Below are 25,616 nucleotides of genomic sequence, written 5' to 3' on the forward strand. Positions count from 1 at the left end.
GTGAAAGTAATGTACTTTTTCTATTTTTTTCAAGTGAAAATCAGCCCTTAACTACCAAAGTGTGTGTTGTCCCCAGTCAGCCAGTGGTGGAGTTGGTGTTGATGAAGGTTTTGGGAGCCTGCAAGTTGTTGCTCCGCTTGTTGGACTGCTGCTGCAAAACTTTTCTGTATCCTTGAATATCTTGAAATATACCTTCTTTTGAATTGGAATTGTTTGGATATTTTTAACAGTATTTTTGTTTGAAAGCTAACACTCTGTAGGAGTTATAACCTACAGGAATTCTTAAACTTTTGCTTCTTGGCCTCCTTTTCTCAGGAATTGCCTGATGCGGCCATTGCCAGAGACTGCCTGTCACTGTTCAGCATGTATTATCCTAAGAGCATTGATAGCTAGAAATTCTTGATCTTAGAAACTAAAATTTAAGAGCTAAATTTAATAACGGGAACTCTAGCAGAGTGTTTATTACCATATTTTAAAGTTTTAAATTCTTAAATAGAATGTGTTTTAAGGCTTTAATTCCTTTAAGAAAATTCTCTTTACTTCCAATATATTTCTTCATTCATGATTGTAACTTACAAAATCCACATTACTTTGATTTTGTTTTCTACCTTAAATTGATTTTCCAGTTTGACTGTGAAACATCTAGGTTTGCAAGAGTTCATTATTTTAAACCTTGTGATGGTTGGGCTGGTGAGCAGGTTATGGTACGTACATACCTCTAACATCCTTCATTTCTTTCTCATCTCCTTTCAGCCTAGGTTTCTTAGTAGTTTTCAAACTTATTTTCCTATGGGGTTACGGAAGGTACAGGTATTCTCTTTCTTGGTTTGATCAGAGTTTTTTGGGGGTAGATTGGGAAGCTGAGTGCTGATGGCTGTATCAAAGGAGTAGGCTTTATATCTCAATCCACGAGATCAGCCCAACACTGAACAACTAAAAAAACTGGGAGTGACTGGTGTCACACTGAAATCTGGGTCATGGTAGGTTGTAGTGAAACATCAGCGGGCTTTTACTAAACATTAAAAAAATTAATGCCTATGACTGGGAATTGCAGTAATAAAAAATTGTTGGTAGTAGTCATATTGCAACAGGCCGTTTAAAATGATGCTAATCCTGGGCTGGCTATATCACTTGGTTCTTTCTGTCACTTGGTTTCTAATTTTTAATGGCAATGATAAATGCAATTTTTGACCTTCTTATGTGCTAGACTCTTTTCTTCCATCTCAAACACCACTGCTTTTTTGAGCATATTTAGTTGATGTATGCTGGTAATACTTGCAAACTAAAGAGACATCTCTTGCATGTCTCTCAGTACATATTGTGAAACTGATCTGATGGATAATTAGAATTTGCCCATATCTGTAAGAAGGCCTGTTTTGGGCCATTTCAAACAATTAAGATTATTAGTTCTAATATGAATGTAAGAAAACATTGGATGGAGAAAAGAAAAAAAGTTTCAGTGTTTAGAGATTGAAAACCTTGCTTTGATATCTTAACCTGGATATCTCAAATAGTATTTCCTATTGTTTTATTTTTTATTCTACTTATTCTTAATCAGAGGTAACAATGTTTGATTACTAATCATATTTTAAAATGCTAAACCTTTGATACTCTCTTGTGTAATGAAAATAGCTTTAATTTTTGCTGATTATAATACATGCCTGTTTTAAGAAATTTAAAAAGAAAAATGTGAAGAACCTGAAATTTGCCTAAAGTCTCACCATCTACCACACTTAAGACTTTGATATGCATCCTTTTGTACATTTCTCCATGTAGTACTTTTTGAATATATATATATTTTTCCTGGTAGACTGTCTTACAGTTTTTTGAGTAACATTTTATACTTGGATTTTTCTCTTGGGTTGGACTAATCTGGCTGTCGCAAGTGTGCACTATAGTGTTTTTTATCTGTACTGGAGGACCTCGATAGCCATTTATTTTCAGCTTTCAATCTTGCAGTTTATTATGTAATCTGCAAATTGTAATTACTGGCTAATTAATGAGCTCCTATTTCTTTCTCTAGGGTTCTCTATAAAGGTGTCTTAAAAAGGTTGATTTTGTTATATGAGCCTTTGTTTGGACTGCTTCAAGAGGTCGCTAGGATTCAACCAATGCCTTACTTCAAAGATTTTACCTTTCCTTCTGATATCACTGAATTTTTAGGACAGCCATATTTTGAAGCCTTTAAGAAAAAAATGCCTACAGCTTTTGCAGCTAAAGGAATAAATAAATTGCTAAATAAACTGTTTTTAATAAATGAGCAGTCACCAAGAGCCAGTGAAGAAACCTTACTTGGAATTTCCAAAAAAGCTAAACAAATGAAGATCAATGTACAGAATAATGTGGATCTTGGACAGCCAGTAAAGAACAAGAGAGTCTTCAAAGGTAATTTGCTTTGATACAGCACATACTCTAGTAAAACAAAAAACAAATAAAAAGAAACCTTTTGAAAGTAATAGTCATGCATTGCATAGAAAGAAATTCAACATCTCACATCTTAATTTTGACTCATATTATCTTTAGAGAGGTATGGCAATACCTGTGCTTTCTAAGCTTGAGTACTTTAAGTTGTTTATTTGTTTCTGTAGTTGCTTCCTAGTTATTTGCTTGCTTTATTCCTTTATTTTGTGGTAATTTGGCAAGAAATGTCATGTACTTAAGAATTTGTTGTAGATTTGAAAATAGTATGCCTAAGGTTTTGTATCTGCAATTTTTCCACCTCCACAGAAAAGTCATCAGAATTTGATGTGAGGGCTTTCTGCAACCAGCTGAAACACAAAGCTACTCAGGTTTGTCTGGCTTCATTAAATTTAGCTTATGATTTCTGCTAATTTGTAGAGGATGCTTCTTACCAAGGGCAGAGATTGAATCTTTTCATTTTATCCCTAGCTCTAAGCTTAGTGCCTTCTTAGTTGTCAGTGTGTGCTTCTGAATGAATACAGGCAGGGGATTTTTAATACATCTAGTTAATTCACTTAATAGAGTACCTTCAGAAATATTTTAGTAGGAGTTTCTCTAGAATTTTAAAGTAACTGTAAGATCTGTTGTTAAGTATGGATTGTACTGCAGCTTAAGAGTATAGGCTTTGCAGTCAGACAGTTGGTTTGAATCCTGGCTTTGGTACTAGCTGTGTGACCTTCTGTGAGTTTCCTGATCTCTCCATACCTCTATTTTGTAATAGTAATATGTGCCTCATAGGGTTGTGCTAGCTTTAATGCATGTAAAGCGTTCGGCAGTCTGGAGTATGGTAAGCATTTAATTGGAGTTAGATGTTATTAGCTACGGTCATTTTGGTCATCATCCTCATCGTTTTGTCATGAAGCTATTCCTTTACTCCTGTTGAGGTTCAAGTTTTAACATGATTGATTAATGTCTAAATTCTGTTTGTTCTGGACCTAACAGCATATAAGTACATCAGCATTACTGTTTTACTCAGTAACTTGACTTTTTTTTTTTAAACCCTGTCTTTGCAAAATGTCTTTACTTCTGGTATTTTTCATGGGTTAGTTTACTTCTTTTATTTAAGAATTCTTAAGCATACTTTCTTGAACTTTAAGGACTCCGGCTTCCATTGATGTTCTGTCCAATTTATGAATTCAGAGTGAGGAATAATACTTTCTGTGCCAGGTATTGTTCTAAGTGCTTTTATATGCACGAAGTCATGTAATTATATCACAAAAGCTCTGTGAGGTGGGCATGCTTATTACTGTTTTCATATTTCAGATGAGGAAACTGAGGCATAGAAAGGCCAAGAAACTGCCAGGCCACATAATGAATAAATGGTAGAGCTGCGATTTGAATGCAGGCAGTATGGTTTCATAGTCTTTCTTCTTTACCATTCACCAGTCCCCAGAACAGTTGTTCAACTGTATCTCAAGAACTATGGTGCTTTGTGAGCCTTGAAACTTCTGCAGCCTGTGCACCTGTTTGTAGGTGAGCTGGCTTTGAAGTTGGTGGGTCAGCATCCCTCTTACTGAAGACTAACTGCTACTATATTTTTAGCAAATAGCACTAACTTGCTTAGCTTTAAAGCAAACTACTTCTGTTGATCACCAAACATAAACTGTTGACCTGGGTCATTACTTTTATATTTTCTACTTTTTTTTAAAGTTCCTTTTGAGTGTAAGAAATTTGAAAGAAGGTAAGCTTTGAATGAAAGAGCAGATCATCTCATAGGCAGCATATTTTCATAAAGAAATAGTAAACATTAGTAAAATCCAAATGTGACTTGATATAGAAAGAAGGGGTTGAAGAAGTAAAGGTGCCTTGTCAGAAGATGGTTGAAGTAGAATTGGAAGTGTTGCTCAGTTGAGCATTTTTAACAGATATTCAGCAGGCATTAACTGATTAATGGGCTTATTCTGCTGGGCACTCTGCAGGGCCCCATATCTTCCCTGTTTTCAGAAACATTTCTAAATTGAGGAGGTTTGCTCAGGATATGGAAATAAGTGGAAAACAAATCGTGATAATCCGGTGGTGTAGCGAACAGGGGCCTTTCAATGATCCCCCAACCCTCTGCAATTAGGCTTTGACCAGTATTTAATTATGTGGGGGTTTTTTGTTGTGTATGTGAGATATGTGTGTTAGAATATTTATGTTAACTTTCCTATGTCAATCTAATTCAGCTGCAGATGGGACCTGTCCTGGTACAGAGGGGGAACAAAACAACTTGTATTGGAGCAGTGGAGAAAAATTCAGTTTTTAAAGACATAAGGAAAGCTTAATGAGCAAAAAATTTCCTTAAAGACTGATAATTTTTTTTTTAATTTTTAGGTTTTGTGGGTACGTAGCAGGTATATATATTTATGGGGTACAGAAGATATTCTGTTATAAGCATATAGTGCATAAATAATCACAGGGTAAATGGGGTATCCATCACTTCAAGCATTTAGGGACTGATAATTCTAATTTTTAAATTTTGATTGTGAGCTAGCTTTCCTTGTTGTCATATAATTACAAGTCAGTAACATGTCCAATATGTTTTTCTCATCTTTCCACATTTCAGGAGACCAGTTTTGATTTTAAATGTTTTCAATCCAGACTAAAGACAACCAAGTATTCTTCTCAGAAAGTGATAGGAACTCCTCATGCCAAAAGTTTTGTGCAAAGATTCCGAGAGGCTGAGTCCTTCACACAACTTTCTGAAGAAATCCAGATGGCAGTTGTATGGTGCAGGAGCAAAAAACTCAAGGCTCAGGCCATTTTTCTGGGTAACAAACTTCTTAAAAGCAACCGGCTTAAACATCTGGAAGCTCAAGGTACTAGGTAGGTATATTGCAAAAATTATGTTACTTTACTTTTTGTGTTGTTGTTATGAGTAAAAGTATATATTCAGGTCACTTTTCTTTAAAATGTGATGTCCAGCAGCCTCAGCGGGGCTAAATTGGGATGTACTCAAACTGCAGTTGCATTTGCTGCTTTTATTGTAAGAGCAAAGCTGTATCATTGGAGGAAAAAGATAAACAGGTTAATTGGACTTCAGTCCCATTTATGCTCTTCATCATTTCCATCTGCTCATTCAGGAACCATTAAGAATGTCTAGTGTGCTGAGCCTGAGGATACAACTGCATAAAGACATGACTTGGTCTTCAGGGAGCTCAGGGTCTTCTGGGAAAGGCAGCCCTTCTGCAGACAGCTTCAGTGCAGTGCAGTGGGATAAGGGCATGAGAGCAGAAGCAGAAGGTGCCTGCCTTCCATGAGGCCCACACAAGACTGCTGGGGTCTTGTACTGTTGCTACTTGCTACTGTTTATAGCAGCTGGACTCTATCTGTATTTCTTTTCTGTGATTTTTATATTCACAACTGTTTAAGGGTGCTTATCTTTGCTTGTGAACCAGTATTGCATGAAGTATTACATGAATTTAGACATTAGACACTTCAGGGCTTAACGGTAATGATTTCAGACACAAATATGTATTAAGAGCCTATTCCACCTTCACAGAGGCAATTATTCTGACCTGTTTTTTATTGTATTCTTTAACAAGTGTCCTGTGCATGCCCCATAATTTCTTATCCATAGTTATAGAGCTATTCAGGGATTTAAAGTTCATTCCTGGGGATGAACCACGTATTGAAAATTTGTTAAATTTTCTTTTAAAATTTACATAAAATATATTCCTGTTTTAGAAAAAAATTAGTATACAGTGAGGGTTTTGTAACACATTTTGATTAAAAGCTATGGGAAAAGTGGTTGAATATTCCTAAGGGATAAAGTGCTTGAGGGGTTTTTACATTGAGATTGGGTCCCCTAAAGGTCTGTAATAATCTAAAAGTGATGTATCCTATGGCTGGAAATGCAGCCTGACATGGAGAGAAGCGTTCTGTTTAAAATTGGGTTTAAAATCAAGGGTAGATGAGGCAGAGGTAACAACTAAAAGTTAATGAGAAGGGTAGCAAACTGGTGTTTATTGGTTAAACCATTAGTACTCCCCCAGATATAGTGCTCCTTCATATATTGCCCTGTTTTGCTGTTTCATTAATATATTTGTAGTAAACTTTATAATTTATTTAATGTCCATAATAACACTGTGAGGTAGACAGTATTATTCCCATTTCATAGATGGGTAAATGGAGGATTTTGCTCAAGGGGTTAGACGTGGAACTCAGTTCAGGCCTTCTGTTTTCCTTTCAACTCTAAGTACACCCACCTTCTCCCCACTTAAAAGCCACTGCTTATAGTAAGATAAGAAAATGGTATGGAAGCAAAGATCATGATTTACTTTATTATAATGGGCTTCCTCAAAGTTTTATATCCATGCCCATCTTATAAAATCTATCACAGTGAAACAATTCAGCAAGGCACTGATGAACCTGGTGGCAGTGTACCGTGTGTGGAAGCAAAACACCTAAAATGATCAGCTGTTTGATTTCTAAATTTCCAAACTTAAAGATGACATATGAATCATAATTAGGGTAGCCTTAAGGCTGTCTGTGTGTCTGGGCCAGAAGCCCTGTCTTCATATTCTTTTATAAACCCCTCTTAGCCTTTATTCCTTTTTCCTTGTTCATTTCCTGCCACAGCATGAAGCTGATTATCCAGATTCGGATTAATACGTACTGGCAGATTTTTTCATTTGTGATGCTTCCTCATGTCCACTCATTACATTATGAACAGATTAGCAGTTATGAGGGAAAAGCTCTGACACTAAAGTATAGAGGTATCTCGCCATTCAGCTAATTGCTAGGCAGCTGTACTTTTGAGAGTCTGAAAGCAAAATGGGGACACATTCGTCTACACTTCAATCAGAGGGCATTTGTGCTCTCAAAAAACAGACTTGGGGTGAAATTTTTCGATGTGGTTCTGGGATTGTACACAGGCATAGGACTTGTAGATAAGTTGTGTATTTTTCTTTTCAGTTGGTAAATTAAAAGTGCTTGAGAATGTTTTTCTGCATCTTAAGCCCAGATTTTTCCTCTGTCTTTTAAAGTTTGCCAAAGAAACTAGAGTGCATAAAAACGTCTATTTGCAACCACCTTCTTCGTGGCTCAGGTATCAAAACTTCAAAGCATCATCTGAGACAGAGAAGATCACAGAATAAATTTTTACGGAGACAAAGGAAACCACAGAGAAAGTTGCAGTCGACTCTTTTAAGGGAAATTCAGCAGTTCTCTCAAGGGACTCAGAAGAGTGCTACAGATACCAGTGCTAAGTGGAGACTCTCACACTGTACTGTGCATAGAACTGATTTCTACCCTAACAGTAAGCAACTCTTAAATAGTGGAGTTTCAATGCCTGTCATACAAACTAAGGAGAAAATGATTCATGAAACTCTTAGAGGCATCCATGAAAATGAAACTGATTCGTGGACGGTGATGCAAATAAATAAAAACAGTACGTCAGGAACCATTAAGGAGACAGATGACATTGATGATATTTTTGCTTTAATGGGAGTTTAGATGTTCGTTCATATGTGAGACTTTTAAGTGATTAACAAGGCTAGTTCAGTGTTCTAAGTAGAACTGCTAAGATCTGGAAGTACCACCTGGACTCACAGAGGAGCTGCTTTAGTGCAGCATTGCACAGGAGTTCATTTCAGTTCAGTCTACATTTAAAGTAGCATTGTGTCATTTCATCAACAAGTATTTCTTTTTGGCTTCAACTACATGTCAGGTGTTAATATGAAAAATCTGCCACAGCCTACCCTTGAGAAGCAGATGTAATTCCTTGAGTGAGGCTAGTAAGTCGCTGAAAAACTGAATAATTTTATGACTTACTAGGCAATTTAATAATCATTTGCAAAAACCATTGTGTCTTGAGGTAAATGAGGAGGGAGGGTGGGGGATAGCAAGGAAACACCTGAAAGGTCAATTTGGTCTTATTGGCTCCATTGTACATAGGTCCGCCTCTGAATACTAAAGTTCGTAGCTCCTGACAGTTATGTTGTCTTGTTTATATGTTGGAATTGATCAACAAGCTTTGCCACTGCTTGTATTACCAGGGACTGGTTACAACCATTATTTCTCTTCATTTGCTCGGCTTATCTCATATTAAAGTGAGTTTGGAGTTCTCCAAAAGGTTTTAATTTTATTTATTTGGGTACCAGTGATTGATTTCAAATAAACCTTTTTACAAAAAGGCTATAAGGTGGTTTATGGTTACATATGAAATATAACAGGATAACAGGTAGATGAGAAAGTAAAATGAAAAAATCAGGTTAGGAGACACAAAGTAGACCCAGGAATGAGGCTAGAACATTTATAATTTGGTGTTGATGCTGTCATCTGATAGGGGATATTGCTCTGAGGGGAGTACTGTTGCTCTGAGGGGAGTACATTTTGAGTATTTTCAAATAATGATGTGAAGTTTGAGGTAGGTATCTTTCCAATGTTTTAACTTTACTAGAATTAGGTTATTAAGCTTCTCTAGTGCCCTTAACTTTTGTTACATAGAGATTTAAAGAAAAAGAAAGCAGTACCTTAGTATGTACCGCATCCTTTTCCTCAGCCACCCTATCATAACAGAAGTTATTTCCCTTCCATTCTTTATTTGGCTTTGTTCTTTCCCTGTCTGCCTTCTCCATTTTCTCACTTATCTCTACCAGTGGTTCTCAAACTTTAGACTTTTTGAGAATCACCTGGTGGGTTGCTAAAAGATGCAGATTAGCCGTTTCCCAGAGACTGATAAAGAGGGGCCAGAAACCTGCATTTTTAACATGGAGCCCAGGTGATTTTGATCCATGTGGCCCCCAAATCCAGTTATATAAACACTACTTTAGCTTCTCTCCTGAAGCCTTAAGTAAACTGGTTTAATTCTTAATTTGTAGTCACTTTTCATATTCCTTTTGGCTTTCTACCAAGTGGTAGTATCCATTTAGTGCCTTAAAATACGGACAATACCAAGGAGATTTCATTCTAGACAAGTCTAGAAATGGCCATTAACTTCTAAGTGTCCTTGTGTTCAATGAATTTCCTTTACCTATTGGGAAATAGAAGGTAAATTAGTAAGAGAACTGGTGTATAGCTTTGTGGACCATAGGGCTTATTTGCTGAGAGTTGTCTATATTCATGCACCCAGTCCCCTAAGTAGCCTTTTTTAAGACTTTATTTAGCTGATTCAGAAAAAAACTCCCTGGGAATTAGGAGATTTTAGGTTCAGTCTTGCTTCTCCTACTTGTGGCTTCACTGAGCTAGTCAGTTTCCTCTGGCTTAGGTTTCTGGATTTGAAGTGGAATTTTTTCAAGAATGAAACTTTTATAGCTGAAATAAACTTTGGAGCTTATCTTTCATTGGAAAAACCAGGGTGGTTCAGTGAGTTAAGGACAATATAGCATGGACTGGACCGCCAGTCTAGCATTTGTTTCCGAATTCATTCATGTTCTTTTGGAGTATCTTCATCTCCTCTCATTTTTCCTATCTTCTGCCCTTTACTATTCTGGGAAAATGGCAAAAAAGCTTCACATGTGTCCACAAAATGACAATTTGTATGTTTATAAGGAATTTAGTATTCTATATCAGTTTTTCCAAATATTTAACATTAAAAAAAATGCAATCTAAAGTATACCAAACTGTAACTTACCTAGTAAATGAGATTAGAAACTATTGTCAGGGTCATCGTAGTGAATTATTATTATTATTTTTTTTTTGAGACAGAGTCTTGTGCTGTTGCCCAGGCTGGAGCACAGTGGTATGATCTCAGTTCACTGCACCCTCCACCTCCTGGGCTCAAGCTATTCTCCCACCTCGGCCCCCTGAGTAGCTGAGACTATAGGCATCACCACGCCCTGGCTAATTTTTTAAAAACTTTTTGTAGAGATGGGGTTTCACCATGTTGCTTAGGCTGGTCTCAAACTCCTGGACTCAAGGGATCCGCCCACTTTGGTCTCCCAAAGTGCTGGGATTACCCACATCCTAGTACCAACTTTATCACTTCTGATGGCATTAGAACACACAGGCCATTTATAAGAGCAGTGTTTGAGACCTCCTGTGTGTCACTTCCAATCCTCTTGGCCTTCATACTAAAGTCACTGCTGTGGCAACCAGTTTCAAGCAGGGCTGAACCTTGCCTCTTGCTCTGGGGACGTCTCACTTCCTGCCCCTGGGCTTCTCACCAGCTGCAGGAACTGCCTAGCACTTGGGTATGTACAACCTGGAAGAGGTGTGGGGCCACCCCATCCCCTCCTCAAAGAAATTCACAGGCACAGTATGAGGCTAAAGTAACTTCCATCTTGTATGCTAATCTACCATGTTGACTTCTGATAACCAGTTCCAGGAATGCCCTCTAAGATTTCTACTTCTATCTATTAAAAGAACACACACACACTGTAAATCCTGGCCTTAAGCAAGTTATAGGCTATGTTGCAAACAGCATTCTTGCCTTTCCCTGAGGAGTTGACTTCAGTGTCTTACATGTTCCTTCATGTATACGCTTTTCTCTATGGCATATAATCCCTGGGTCGGGGGGTAACTGCAGGTATCACTGCCTGAGACATGGCTTCTGTGCATAAGTCCCTATTAAATGTTTCTTTCTGACAAACTGGATTTGTTGGCCTCTTTCTTTGGCATCTCAGCACTCTCAGCCTTTGGGGGTAGGTTGCATAGACTCGCTCACTATACAACACATATTTCCTAGGACTTGTCACAAGTTCCCTCAAGATCTAGCACTAGTGCCTATGTTTTGGCTAACTCAATGAATATGTTGTTAATAGGCTTGTCTGTCTTGTTTCATTTTGCCACTGTTCCCTGGGATCACTTCCCAAATTTACATATGTAAGCTTTTGGCTCAGGCTCTGCTTATAGGAGAACCAAGGATAAATCAAAGCAGTAAAGTAACACTGGCAGACAAAAAGATGACTTCTAAGATAATTCTTTTGTTACTATATATTTTATGAATGTCTATATTAAAAAATCTTTTTTTTTGGCTGAAAACATTCCTGCTTGGATTAGACCAATTCCGTCAACTATGAAACTGACAATATACTCAGATTGTTTTCTGAAAAAAAGCCACGAAGTTGGTTTATAGCTTTAATTTTTTATCCAGCAATACAGCTATAACCTTTTAATATTAAGCTTCACTTTGAAAACCTAAGCCACTTACATGAATAGGTCAGTGGCACCTTCACAAAAATCTTCTCTATTAACTTTAGTTCAAAGGCTTTATTTTTCCATTCTGAATCTTAAATGTAGCAGTCTAAACTGTCCCATCAGCTTTTTTCTCTTGCCCTTTGCAAATTAGTTTTCTCAATTAAAGCTATTTTTGTTTTTTGGTTTTTCACTAGTGAAAATGTTACTTCCCCCATGAAAGGACATTTCTTGTAATAAATCTACCTGTGAATTTTGCTATATTTCTTTGTTGGTTTGGCTTTACAAATATGTAGCTGTCTTCTCACATGTTACCTGCTGTAAAACCATTCATTTTAATCTTAATAGCCTTCACGTTTACAGTAACAAATGAATTTCAGAGAAATCAAGTAAGTTGCCCAAGATCCAACATATATAATAAACATCAGAACTGGAACTTGAATTCTGTTCTTTTAGTTGTTTCCAACATGGACTAACACATTTTATCAAGAATGTTTTCAATATTCAAATAAGAACTCAAAAAAATAGGCTTACATAGTAACATTTATCCATCAACTTACCTATCGATGCTTAACAGAAAAGCAGCCCCCTTTTACCTAGCCCATTTTAACATAAAAAAAGAAAATACCCGTAGTAGACATATTCTTTAAAATACAAAAGCCCAATAAAACGTCAAACCCTTCTGTACATAGTTGTAACAGGTTTTCATTTTATGGATGTGCTCTTGTCAGTTTGTTAAAATAGGGGAATCAGCTAGTAGCTGTTCTAATGAACACCATAATTCAATTACTTACACACTTTTTTCACCCCAGGCACAAATTCTTGTTTTGAGAAGGCACAGGTTTTAAAGCTGAAGTGATCCTCCTGAAGTTACAGATGCACAACATTTAAAACAATGTTGAAATTTTAGGTATTTAACTCCAGTTAGCATAAAGCCTTTTTTTTTTTGAATCTTCAGTTAAACTGGGAACCATTAGTCAAGATTTCCTGTTACACTGGCTATAAAGCATCTCAACAGATGGATTCCAGAAAAGGTCACAGCACTGTGAAAAGAAAAGAAAAATAATTTTCTTCCTTTCCTCAGAGAGAACATCTGAATTCATCAACTTAAAAAAATTTACAAATTCTTATGATTTCATATATGAAAGCAGAACATCTTTTAATGCGTTCTAGCTTTCTTCTCTTTCCCCAGCCCCGTCTTGTAGTATTCTAAAATCTGATGATAAATATTATCTGATCCATTTCCTTCATGATTCCAAAAATTTCACCGTATCTTCTATTTTGCTTTGTTTTCCAGAATAAGTCTTGATCTCTTTAGTTTGTTCCTTTTTAAACAAATATTCAATTACCTTGTTAGACTTTTCAGGTTTTAAAAAAATTACCATCGCCATTATTGTACATATTATTTATCTACCTGTCTTCCTATATCCATCTGTGTGTCCGTCCGTCCGTCCGTATGGCGATCAGCCAAAATGTTTCTCAGGTATGGATATACTACAGTTTTGTTGTTGTTGTTGTTGTTGTTTTTGAGACAGAGTCGCTCTGTCGCCCAGGCTGGAGTGCAATGGCGCAATCTTGGCTCACTGCAACCTCTGCCTCCCGAGCAGCTGGGATTACAGGCGTGTGCCACCACACCTGGCTAATTTTTTTTTGGTTTTAATTTTTCTAGAGATGGGGTTTCACTATGTTGACCAGGCTGGTTTTGGACTTCTGACCTCAGGTGATCTGCCCACCTCGGCCTCCCAAAAGTGCTAGGATTACAGGCATGAGCCATGGCACCTGGCCTGTCTCTAGTTTTAAGTGACACTTTAACAAACACTGATAATATTACAGGTTTTCAGTACATAAAGTTATAAAAACAATTCAACAAGTGGATAAAGAAAATGTGGTATTTATGTACCATGTAATACTACTCAGCCATAAAATGGAACAAAATAATGGCATTTGAAGCAACCTGGATGGAGGTGGAGACCATTATTCTAAGTGAAGTAACTCAGGAATGAAAAACCAAATAGTGTATGTTCTCACTTAGAAGTGGGAGCTAAGCTATGAGGACACAAAGGCGTAAGAATGATATAATGGACTTTGGGGATTCATGGGGAAAGGTGGGAGGGGTGAGCGAAAAAAGACTACACATAGGGTACAGTGTACACTGCTTAGGTGATGGGTGCACTAAAATCTCATAAATAACCACTAAAGAACTCTTCCATGCAACCAAAAACCTGTTCCCCAAAAACTATCGAAATAAAAACAAAAATTAAAAAACCCACAACATTCTCAGATTACTTTGTAAAAAACAAAAAACAAACAAAACAATTCAACTCTTACCTTACAGGAAACAACTGAGGAAAACATCCTTGAGTTTTCCTGTTAACAAATTTCTGGATCTGAAGTACCTGTTTTAAAAGATGTCCCTTGGAACATTTGTCAATTTTTGTTAATACAATCTATAAGAAAACAAATTTTTATGCATTAGAAATAAAGTGGTTCTTAATAATTGTATACATTTTAGCTATAATTTTTCATTTACAACTAGGTGACCTGTGCAAATTTATCTCTACCTATTTCCTCATCTATAAAATAAAAATAATGACCCATAAAGGAGTAGCTGTGAAGATTAAATGAGCAAATGTGTGAAACACATCAAGTACACACTGTGTGTCTGCTGCTTAATAGTGCTTTAACCACACAGGGCCACAATATCTTGGAAAGATCAGTGAGAAGGGTCCTGGAGTTATATTTGCAATGGTTAATATGATCACAATATACCTGATAGCTTAAGATATATAAATGAATATTGGGTTTATCTATATAAAATTGCCAATTTGTAATCATTTTTGACCTATACGCTAAAGAAAAAAATCAGAAATCAGGCTATTTGTAGGTTGTATCTACTAGTTATATTCCAAGTAAGTCCAGAATTCTACTTGTCCAGAGACAAGTATCATAGTGCAGAAAGGTCAAAGTATGGGTGATTATTAAAAAAATCAATTAAAAATAAAACCTTAATTCACCAGGTATCCCTGGTGAGTTTCTGTAAAATTAAATTTCCTGGCAAATCATTTATGCTTTTTAGTCATAAAAGATGCTAATGGCAGGAGTGTGGTGTCATGATACATATATTGGTTTATGTCCACGGTTCCTTTCTCATAACTCCCATAGCCCTTGTTACAATCTTTTGTTATAATGTTGGATATGTTAGGCATCAGCAAACAAAATCTCTCTGACCTCCTGCCTTCCATTCACCTGCTCCAAGACAAGACTTGTAATCTTCTCTCACCTTTCTGATTGTGGTCATATGACCCTCATTCCAGAGAGGGTCCCACCTCATACCCTGGGGGAAGGGATGCTGATGTCATGAAGCTTCCATAAAAGCCCAGGAAGACTGGGTTTGGAGAGCTTCCAAATAGCTGAACACAGGTAGGTTTCCAAAGGGTGGCATGCCCAAGGAGGACATGGAGATTCTGTGAATCTTCATTGTATCCTTTGTAATATACTTTATAATACCATCAGAAAACATGTTTCCCTGAGTTCTGTGAGCCACTCCAGCAATTAAACCCAAAGGGGGGGTAGTGGGAACCCCAACTTGAAGCCAGTCTAGATATTATAGAGGCCCAAAATTGTGACTAGTGTCTGAAGCTGGGTGAGAGGAGTAGTCTTGGGGACTGAATCCTCAATCTGTGGGATGGTGTCCACTGGTTGTTGGTGAAGACAAAAGCCTCTACACATTTGGCCACAGAAGTCTTCTGTGTTAATTGTTGTGGTAGGAGAGCAGAGGAAAAACATGGTTCCAGTGTTTTTCCCATAGTGAAAAGCAGAAAGTGTGTGGTTTCTAATGACCTGTGAATCCCTCCACAAATGGGAGTCTTTCCTCATAAAGGCAAAAGTTCTGATATTTAAAAGGAGATACAGATATAATTTTTCTATTCCAATTCCTTTTTCAACGAAGAAAGTAATATTTCCTTTCAGTTAAAATTGAGGAAAATATATGATTTCATAAACTAGTATCTGTGATACCAAATAAGGAATACTATTATTTAGTTTGGCAATATTTAGGCATTTTTACTAGGTAGACTATTAATCCTTTGACTTCTCATAACTATAAATTATCTCTAATGCTTCATAGGGCTTTTGCAGACCCCAAGAATTCCAGGACCCCAAGAATAAAACAGAAGTGGCTGACTAGTAACTTGGTGTGATTTGTACTAAACTCAACTGTTACATATTAGTGGCTTTCTGACATCTTTTTGAAAGCAAATTATAGTTATTGGGTTCTTCACTTTTCTTTGGAAAGAAACTTTAAGGGTGCCGTTTTTTCTGGAAGTCTCACAAAGCAAAATTAATGTGGATACTAATCTACAATTCTGGTATTCTAGTCTAGGTCAAAGGACCAAGAATACTGGTAAGAATTTCCCAGAAGAAATTTTGTTTGCTTTAAAAATATAAAAATCCTACTTGTGTGTGCTGGAGGCTGCTATGTTCCTGGAACAATTTTAAAGTTTTAAATTAGTTAAGCAACTTTTTAAGTTGCAGTTTTATTCACATTCTTATAAGTACTATCTGCCAAGCTGCTGTTAAAGAGCTACTTTTTCTGAACAAATGTTTATGTTGCTATAAAAAGAAAAAAATATGAACAGTATCTAGGAACATTAAATGAACAGCCTAAAGAAACCTTTACTTTGACTATAATTTTCAAAACATATAGCTGAGCGACAGAAAAGAGAATAAAAGTGCCACAGAACTTCTTTTAATATTAATGGATGATTAATTGAAAAGATTATTCAAAAGGCACTCTCCTTTATCTTTTGAGGAGGCAACACAAGCTCAATTGTTAAAAGGTACATGTTCACACAGATGCACGTAGAACTGATATTTCTAATTGCAACCATGACTCAAAAGGAAGTACTTACCACATAAGGTAATGCAAATTCTTCACACATTTCTATGGCAATATTGTCTGTTTTTTGAATTCCAACAACACTATCCACTAATAAAAATGTTCTCTTCAAGCTATAAGCATGTAGAAAAGAAGATTAATGGCAATATAAAATATACCCATTCATTTATCCCCTCTTCCTTACTGTACTAAGAAATTCTCCTTTGAATAATTCTCAATCCAAAATTAAAACATTTCTTTAGGCAACAGGAATTCTCAATTTGCCAGAAGTTTATCCTGCAGTCCAGTAGGTCTCAATGCTATTTACTTTCAATAACTAAATTCACTAAATATTAATTTAAATCAATAAGGATATATTGGATATAAGACATTCTGCCTGGGACTTGATATATAATGAGTGAGTTCCCTCCTCTAAAAGCTTAAACTCGAGGAGGAGAAAGAGACACAAATCAAATTAACCATAAATTACAGATTATAAATTATAGAAACCATAAATTATAAAAAATTAACCATAAGTTATAAATTGTTTTTTTTTTAAGAGCCTCATTCTATTGCCCAGGGTGGAATGCAGTGGCACAATCTTGGCTCACTAACCTCTGCCTCCTGGGTTTGAGTGACTGTCCTGCCTCAGTCTCCCAAGGAGTTGGGATTACAGGCATGTGCCACCATGCCTGGCTGATTTTTTTTTTTGTATTTTTAGTAGAGTCGAGGTTTTGCCATGTTGCCAGGCTGGTCTCGAACTCCTGACCTCAAGTGATCCGCAGACCTTGGCCTCCCAAAGTGCTGGGATTACAGGCGTGAGCCGGCGTGCCTGGCCTATATAGGAATTTTTAAATATTACCCTAACACTAACAGATAACTGAAACCAGACACATATTTTGCATTTTCTTATGTAAATATTTGATTTTACCCTTTATATAAAGCTACAACAAACAAGATACAAACATTTTATTCATTTTAAAAGATTAACATCAATTTTCTACATATTGTGCAATTCTTGAAACAGAACTATCATTTGATTACATAAGGAGACAAAAAAGAGATATCATTTGCAGCAAATGTGATGTCTGAAGTATTTTAAGAATGATCAGAATTTACTTGTTTTAACCAACAATTTTCATTTTCAAAATTAGCCAGGTAAGAGTTTGGTTTTTAAAAAAATTAATGGGCCAGGTGCAGTGGTGCATGCCTGTAATCTCACACTTTGGGAGGGCAAGGCAGGTGGATCACCTGAGGTCAGGAGTTCGAGACCAGCCTGGCCAACATGGTGAAACCCTGTCTGTACTAAAAATACAAAAATGAGCCAGGCATGGTGGCGCGCACCTGTAGTCTCAGCTACTCGGGAGGCTGAGGCAGGAGAATCACTTGAACTCTGGAGAAGGAGGTTGCAGTGACCCTAGATGGCACGACTGCATTCCAGCCTGGGTCACAGAACAAGACTGTCTCAAAAAAAATGAAAAAAAAAAAAAAAATGCTGAAGTACTGTTTACTCTCAATCTCAATTTGGGAAAACACTTAAATTTAATATTAAGGGTAAGCTAAACCACAGACAAAACAAGCAAGCAGTATATACCTTGGTCCTAAATATTGTATTGTAGAATATTATGAGAATAAAATGGACCTTATAAAATAAGTCATTTCATAAAACTTAAGTGTTAATCATGTGTATAATACTCTACTGATGAAAACATGCTTTGCGGTTAAATGTATAACTATTATAAGAAAATCTTTTCCTTACTTCCTTCGTTCTTTCAGATAGGTCTCTACCATGTCAACAAAATCTTCAGGTGCTTTATAGCCATAACCTGGCATGTCCACCACTGTAAAATGTTTTCCAACTTTGAAAAAATTCATTTTCTTTGTGTGTCCCTGATAAAGCAAATAGAAAAAGAAAAGCTGTCTTAAGATATGTCCTCCTTAATGATTCAAAATGTTTTCCAGTTAATCAACAAGTATTTATTAAAAGCCAAGTATATAACCTTAACTATGCTGATGATGACACAGGAAAAGAAGACAGAAGGGAAATGGCTGGAGATAAGTTTAGATCATACTACTTTTTGCTTCATTTTAAAAAAAGAATCTGTATGACTTAAGAAGAACTTTAGATTCCATATTAGAAACATGTAGGCAAAAATATTTTGGAGTCTTTCCTATTGCATTCACTCTTAGTGAAAAATTCACCCTGTTCTAAATTGTGACTGCATCAGTCAATATTCTCTGATGAACAATATATCTCCACTTTAAAGAGAAACTAATTATGGCAAGGATAGGTTAAAATGTTTACCATCAGTCATATACGTTATCATAAAACCTAGATCCAAAGTCTGATCGTTTCTTATACCTAGACTACTGCTTCCCTAAAATCAAGATGTTTTGCATGTTTTATTAGGTGGATTTTAGTGCTTTCATTAAACAATTTTTTACTGCATATACAACATGATAATTACAAAATATTTGTGCAACTAAAATTGATGCACAGATGATGAAAAGTGGTTTACTCAGTTTTGTGTCCATAGGACATATATTAATCAGAAAAGATAAGATTATGATAGGCAACTTTTTTTTTTTTTTTTTTGAGACAGTTTCGCTCTTGTTGCCCAGGCTGGAGTGCAATGGTGCAATCTCAGCTCACCGCAACCTCCACCTCCTGGGTTCAAGCGATTCTCTTGCCTCAGCCTCCCAAGTAGCTGGAATTACAGGAATGCACCATCGCGCCTGGCTAATTTTGTATCTTTAGTGGAAATGGGGTTTCTTCATGTTGGTCAGGCTGGTCTTGAACTCCCAACCTCAGGTGATCCGCCGGCCTCGGCCTCCCCAAAGTGCTGGGATTACAGGCGTGAGCCACTGCGCCCGGCAAGATAGGCAATTTTTAAAGTTAAGTCAATTGTTTGGATCTTAGAACAAATATTATCAAAGGAAAGATTTTTATAAATGGTGATTTTAAGTTCCCAGTCAGTTTGTCTATAAGAAAATGATTTTAGAATTACAGATTGGGAATGTCAAGAATACATTTCCTCCATTGTCCTCACAAAAGGAAGGAGATCACTCTAATTAGAAGTTGTCATTTAGCTGATTTATTTGGTGAGGCGGGGCAGGAGTAAGGATGGGAGAGTTAAGTAATGGAAAGAATCATTAGTGATGGAGCCAGAGAATCATTTTATGAAGTGAGGAGCAAGAAAAGACCTAGTGAAGTCTCATGGAAGGGTTCCAACTCAATGAAATGGGTGTGTGTGTGCTCGCGCACGCACATACACAGGGATAGTGAACATTAGGGTTGGTGGAAAGGTTTACCATGGCCAGATAAGGTGAGAGAAAGTGGGGGTGATTTTGAAGAAAGGGTATCTTAGATATTGGCAGAGACTGCGTCGTTGAGAAGAAAGTAGAGGGAATTAGAAAATGACAGAAAGCTATTACAGCAGACTGGCTAGGAAAACAAGCACATAAGAATATGCCGAATGTGTGTAACTAATTCACATACTTTATACCTTAAAAAAGATTATAGGAGGAAAAAAGCAAGAAAAACCTAAAAGCCATTTACCGTACAATCAGTGTAGAACTAGATGATCACTGTTATAGAAGGAAATATAGAATGACAATAAGATACTTTATTTGGCAACTCTGCAAAATTTGGATAAAGAAAGATTTTCTGAAGATATTGTCTAGACTACTAAAATAAATCCAGCTACACTTCCTTTTCTTCAGAGAAATACACAGACATTAGGATGTCTTACTTTATTACTTTTTTGAAAGAAATCACTTCTCTAGGAACTTAGCAATTATGATTTCTTATACCTTCCAGCATTTATTATTCATGTTAGTTAATCCAAGAGATAGTCCAAACATATTTAAAAACTTCAACATACTGGTTTTTTGGAGACTCTGACTTCAACCTCAGGGGCCAGTGAAAATAAAGCCTTGATTAGAGATGATTTTCCAACATTGCTTCTGCCTATAAAACACACCTTATACAAGAAAAAACAAGATAAGTAAGTACTAGCTGTATATGCTATTCTGCATTAGATGCAAAAAACTTCAAATTCTAACATAGCTAATATTTATTGAATGAATTCAATGTGCCAGGTACTATTTTAAGCATTCAGCATATATTTTCTTATTTGTTTTTTACAGCATCTAGGAGGTAGGTGATATTATCCCCATTTTACGGATGAGAGAACACAACTACCCCAAAATTATACAGCTGGAAAGTGAAGGAGTTGGGATTTGAACTCAGGACATGTATATCTAGAATCTGTGCTTTCAGTTTCACTACGCTACTCAAGAATATATGCGACTTTTATTAAGCATTTCATATATACAAAGCTTTTTAGAGTAAAAACTAGATGTAGTTCAACAGAACTAGATGAAAAGTACAACTACATGTTTGGAAGCACATTTTCTCAAGCACTCCCATGGTATACTGTAACACCACTGCAATTTAAAAACTTACTCTTTTCCCTTGACCTCTCTTGTTCCAATTAAGCTTTTCTCCTCTGTAGTGTGGAAAACAACAGAATATTCTCGATAATAACCATTAATACACATGGCTCTGCTTTTGAACATGGTATTGGGGGAGGGGGTACAATGCCAATCAGTTGTTCTAAATGACGACCGTATTGCCCCTTGAGGGACATTTTGGAGATTTTAAGGGCATTTTTGGTTATCAAGACAATTGGGGGACATTTAGTGGGCAGGCGCCAGGGATCCTATCCTGGAAAATTCTGGTCAGTCCTTCAAAATTAATTGATCTGAGTCCTGCAAAAATTTTAAATGCTCTGCCAGAGCAAATCTAATGCTAATATGTAGATAAAACTGAATTTTAAAAACGAATTACAAAAAAGTCCAGTAATTTAGAAGCTTAAATAAAAAAGCAATGGCTGTCTCAAAATCATTAAATAATTGAGGTACTCTTTGAATCCTGACTATAGTTCCACATATATTTAGACGAAATATCTCTGGGCAATGGTGCACTTAGTGTAAATACATATGGAGAGTTGAGATGCCTTTTAGCAGACTTAGAACAGAATATCAATAAATTGTAGGACATGCAAGAATGCTCACTCATGAAATTTCACTAAAACGTTGTTATAAAAAACTTTCCACATTATTGCCATCTACAGATAATTATTTTTGCACATGATAGGAAATTTAGATTAGGCGAAAGTTACTTATTGATAAGGACCATCTCATTTGTGAAACTATCATTCGTTTCCTATTCTTCACTGTCTAAATTCTGTCTAATTTGTCTGACATGTTTTCCCTACTTAAATCGAAGAAAAAAGGAGAGTTAATTTTTTGAATGCTTAATTTGAGTTTGAAAAGCCTTTAAAGCATTTTGAAGTCTTCTATATTCATTTCCAAAATAATTTAAACTGTATACAGGCAATCTCTGCTTACACTGGGTCGACTTAACGATTTTTGACTTTACCATCGGTTTATGGGTATTGACTGCATTTTGAACTTACAATGGGTTTCTCGGGTATCCCCACGTACATGGAGCATCGACATATGCCTATTTAGTTAAAATAATATATGCGCCAACACAAAGCTAGAAAATACAACAGCAAAATCACCCGCGAGCCGGACGGCCAGGGCAGCGGTTAGCGCTGTGACGCCGGCGCGCAGGTGAACCGTGAGAATCGCCTCTCACCTCAGGCCGCGGAAGGTCCGGGGCGTGGTCGATACGGACGGCGGAGCTGACATAGTCGATGCGGTTGCGTTCAGTGGCCATGAAGACGTTGTCCGCCCTCGCTATGTCCTCTGGGCTTGGGTCAAAGATACGCAGGTGAAGGTCTTGCCTCCCGTCGGGGGCGAGGAACCGCTCTACTTCCTGCAGCGGGTACAGCAGCTTCCTCAGCTGCTGCTTCGGCAGCCGCAGCACCTCAGCAAAAGCTTGGGACGTGCTGTTAGAGCGGCTCAGTCGCTCTAGCACCGCAGGCATTTCAAAGAGCCTTTCCGCTCCCAGCCGCAGCCCGGGCGCCGCCATTCTCCCTTCCCAGAAGACGGGCAGAGAGACTTTACTCCTGTGGCCTGGGTTGCGCGTGCGTGACTTCCCGCTGCTGCGACGCCTGCTGGGAGTTGTTGTCTCCTCTGGCCTCACTCTTTCCCGTCTAAGCTTTTTGTGTTCAGTGCGGGGGAGGAGGGTGGAGGCAGGCGGTGACCTGCGGGGAACAGCTCACTGGGTTTCTTTAACACCGTGGGCTTAACGATTATGTCTTACTGGAAGGATGTTTAACGGTTTCCAGAGGTGAAAGACCTACCTGGCCATGTGGCCCTTGAGTCTCAAGCGAAGGACTAAAGTGTGAAGCTCTGATGCATTCCAGGAACGTTTGATTTTCACAGTTTTTGGTTATCTTATTAACTGTTGACGTTTGTCATAAGTCCGCATCACTAGGATAAACACTTTTGCAGGAAAGAAAAGGGCTGGTGAGAAATGTGATTGTAATAGCACCTCGTTTTCGTGGAAGGGACTGTTTGTATTTCTGCCTTCACTATAGCTGCAGGAAATGTCATTAAATTTTAGAGATTTCTTACAAAAACAGTTTTGCACAGATGTTGCAGAATTGTTTCGTGGACGTTTCATAATATCATCGTATTTCAAAAGTTTCTCCCTAAAGTCGATCAGTGCTGAAATGGGAGATACAGGTATCATAATGATGAAATGAATAACTGAAAAATATTCATATGTTAAAAAAAACTAGGTTTTCTAAAACAGCAGCAGCCCAGAAAGGGTAACTCATGGTTTCTTGAGCTATTCCCCAGGTTGTTCACTAACTAAACAGAACAATTCTTGAATAAATATGATACAAAAATTAACAGAACCTGCGACTTTGAGGGCAGCCAATATGGCAGCCTGATGTGCTGCTGGCTGGCTAATTTTTTATTGCTCTTTGCACTAGGGTTTGGGGTGCCGTTCTGTTCGCTATTCTCTCTCCTCCATGTATAAAAGTGTATATAACGCTCTGTTATATACATCAGAAATTTGGGATTCTCATTACTGTGTGTTTCACACGTCCGTTTGAAGAGATCACCAAACAGGTTTTGTGTGAGCAACAAGGCTGTTTATTTCACCTGGGTGCAGGTGGGCTGAGTCCGAAAAGAGAGTCAGCAAAGGTGGTGGGATTATCATTAGTTCTTATAGGTTTTGGGATAGGCGGTGGAGTTAAGAGCAATGTTTTAGGGGCAGAGGGTAGATCTCACAAAGTACATTCTCAAGGGTGGAGAGAATTACAAAGAAACTTCTTAAGGGTGGGGGAGATTATAAAGAACATTGATCAGTTAGGGTAGGGCAGAAACAAATCACAATGGTGGATTGTCATCAGTTAAGCTATTTTCACTTCTGTGGATCTTCAGTTGCTTCAGGCCTTTTGGATGTATACGTGTAGGTCACTGGGGATATGATGGCTTAGCTTGGGCTCAGAGGCCTGACACTCTATGTAATATACTTTGAAAGTGCTTTTATACATGCCATTTTGTTTTCAAACCTTGGAACCCCAGGTTTGGAAATAAGAGCATAAAAGAGTTTTGGCAATTCTTAGAAAGGTTTTAGAGGTATTCCGGGATTAATAGACATTATAGTATTCATTTAATAATCATTCATGTTTCTGAATTCAAAATCATTTTGGATTTCACTTGATAGGACAAATCATTTTAGAATTATTTGACAGGACAGTTTTTGCAACAAATTGTCTTGTCATACAAAGCTTGAAGGATCAAACAGTCTACTGGAAAGAAGTATGACTAGTAAAACCACTTGACAATTTATATATTTTTTTCTCTTTCACTTCATCTTTTAAAAGCATCTGTGTAAACAAAGCATATAAAACTTCAGAAGGATGATTTAGAGTTAATAATACACTATGTTTTTCCTCAACATGATTAAACTCTTTCCTAATTTGCAGAAGTTCAAATATGAAACATACATAGCAGTGAGACCTACTGGTGAGACGGGCGAAGGCTAGAATTGGGAGGAATTAGTTTATAATAACCCCATTGTAGGGCTGCAATGGAAATCATCTGGTCTACAAGGAATTATCAAAGCCCAGGAAAAGAGGCTTACACCTGCAATCCCAGCACTTTGGAAGGCCAAGGCAGGAGGATCGCTTGAGCCTGGGCAACAAAACGAGACTGTCCCTAAAAAAATAAAAAATAAAAACAAAATTAGTATTGAAGGGAATCAAGTCTGGTGGATAGGATGTTGTGACAGGACTTTCTAGGTTCTGGCAATAGTACTGTGAATCTGTTGTTGTTGGCAGCATCTTGGTTCGAGGTGGTCTTTTTGTGTGTGGAGTAGGAGCTTAGCCGATAAGTGTAGATTGGGAGTCAGGATCTAGCCTGCTAGATCAGGGCTAGGTCAGGGCTAACATTCAGAATAGGGTTTTAGTCCAAGTAGGGAAAAGAAGGACTGTAGATTAGAAAACCTTGCTGTCTACTATGTGCCTCCTATTTACTAGGTCCAAAACAGAATTTCTAATATTCTCTAATTGTCTCCTAATCTGTAAGAGACAATGGCACCTCCATTCTTCCAATTGACTTAGCTGAAAATCTTGGGAGAAAATTCTGGACTCCTTTTTCTGTTACCCCAAGTCCAAGTTGTTAGCAATCCTCTTAGCTTTACCTTGAAAACATATCCTGAATTGGATACTTTTTAGCACATCCACTGCTACCACCCTGACACAAGCCACCATTATCTCCCACCTAGATAATTGCAGTAGCTTTCAAATTGATCACCCACCTTTGCCCTTTGCCCCCTTCAGTATATTTGCAACATGGTGATAGGGAAGCGGGGCAGGGAAGTGCAAGGAGAAGGGCAGGACCCTGGCTACAGCTCCACCCCCGGCCTGTGCCCACGGACCTAGGTGAGGACAGGCACTTTTGGCTTTGTGCCCAAATGTTGCATTTCCCAAAGCCACCCAGGTCTGCCACACCCCCATCCTGTGCCTATAAAAACCCTGACACCTGGCAGGCAGACACACAAGTGGTTGGACCTTGAGAGGAACATGTCGGTGGAAGAAGACACGAGCTGCTGGATGTCAAGAGGACGTCGAGGGGAGCAGGCTGCCCACCAGCAGGCCATTGACCAGTAGAATGATGCAGAGTTTGGCCGGGGCGGTTGGAGGGCTGCTGAGTGGCTGAACTCCTGGGGAAAACCATCTCCCTTCTGGCTCCCCTATCTGCTGTGAGCTACTTCCACTCAAAACCATGC

General features: G+C 37.7%; 2 protein-coding genes across 9 annotated transcripts in view; one reads left to right on the forward strand and one right to left on the reverse strand.

Moving 5' to 3' along the window:
- Nucleotides 1-8,514, forward strand: part of NEPRO (nucleolus and neural progenitor protein) — an 83,341-nt gene extending 74,827 nt beyond the window's left edge. For 7 of the 8 annotated variants that reach the window (XM_054551519.2, XM_054551522.2, XM_054551520.2 and 4 more), the window contains 6 exons: nucleotides 35-166; nucleotides 627-704; nucleotides 2,024-2,385; nucleotides 2,728-2,789; nucleotides 5,006-5,265; nucleotides 7,428-8,514. In XM_054551519.2, coding sequence (XP_054407494.1) covers nucleotides 35-166; nucleotides 627-704; nucleotides 2,024-2,385; nucleotides 2,728-2,789; nucleotides 5,006-5,265; nucleotides 7,428-7,896 — 1,363 coding nt within the window. In that variant the 3' untranslated portion in view covers nucleotides 7,897-8,514. The remainder of the gene's footprint in view (nucleotides 1-34; nucleotides 167-626; nucleotides 705-2,023; nucleotides 2,386-2,727; nucleotides 2,790-5,005; nucleotides 5,266-7,427) is intronic. The other variant, XM_024244593.3, reaches the window with a different exon arrangement.
- Nucleotides 8,505-23,212, reverse strand: GTPBP8 (GTP binding protein 8 (putative)). The gene is made up of 6 exons (XM_003776166.5): nucleotides 22,062-23,212; nucleotides 20,278-20,376; nucleotides 18,153-18,283; nucleotides 16,428-16,527; nucleotides 13,846-13,964; nucleotides 8,505-12,560 (listed from the first exon to the last, which is right to left on the reverse strand). Exons 1-6 carry the CDS (start codon nucleotides 22,395-22,397, stop codon nucleotides 12,491-12,493), a joined length of 855 nt encoding a protein of 284 aa, XP_003776214.2. The 5' UTR covers nucleotides 22,398-23,212; the 3' UTR covers nucleotides 8,505-12,490.
- Nucleotides 23,213-25,616: the final 2,404 nt, after the last annotated feature.

The sequence above is a fragment of the Pongo abelii genome, chromosome 2, assembly GCF_028885655.2.
Source record: "Pongo abelii isolate AG06213 chromosome 2, NHGRI_mPonAbe1-v2.0_pri, whole genome shotgun sequence".
Taxonomy (NCBI): Eukaryota; Metazoa; Chordata; class Mammalia; order Primates; family Hominidae; genus Pongo; species Pongo abelii.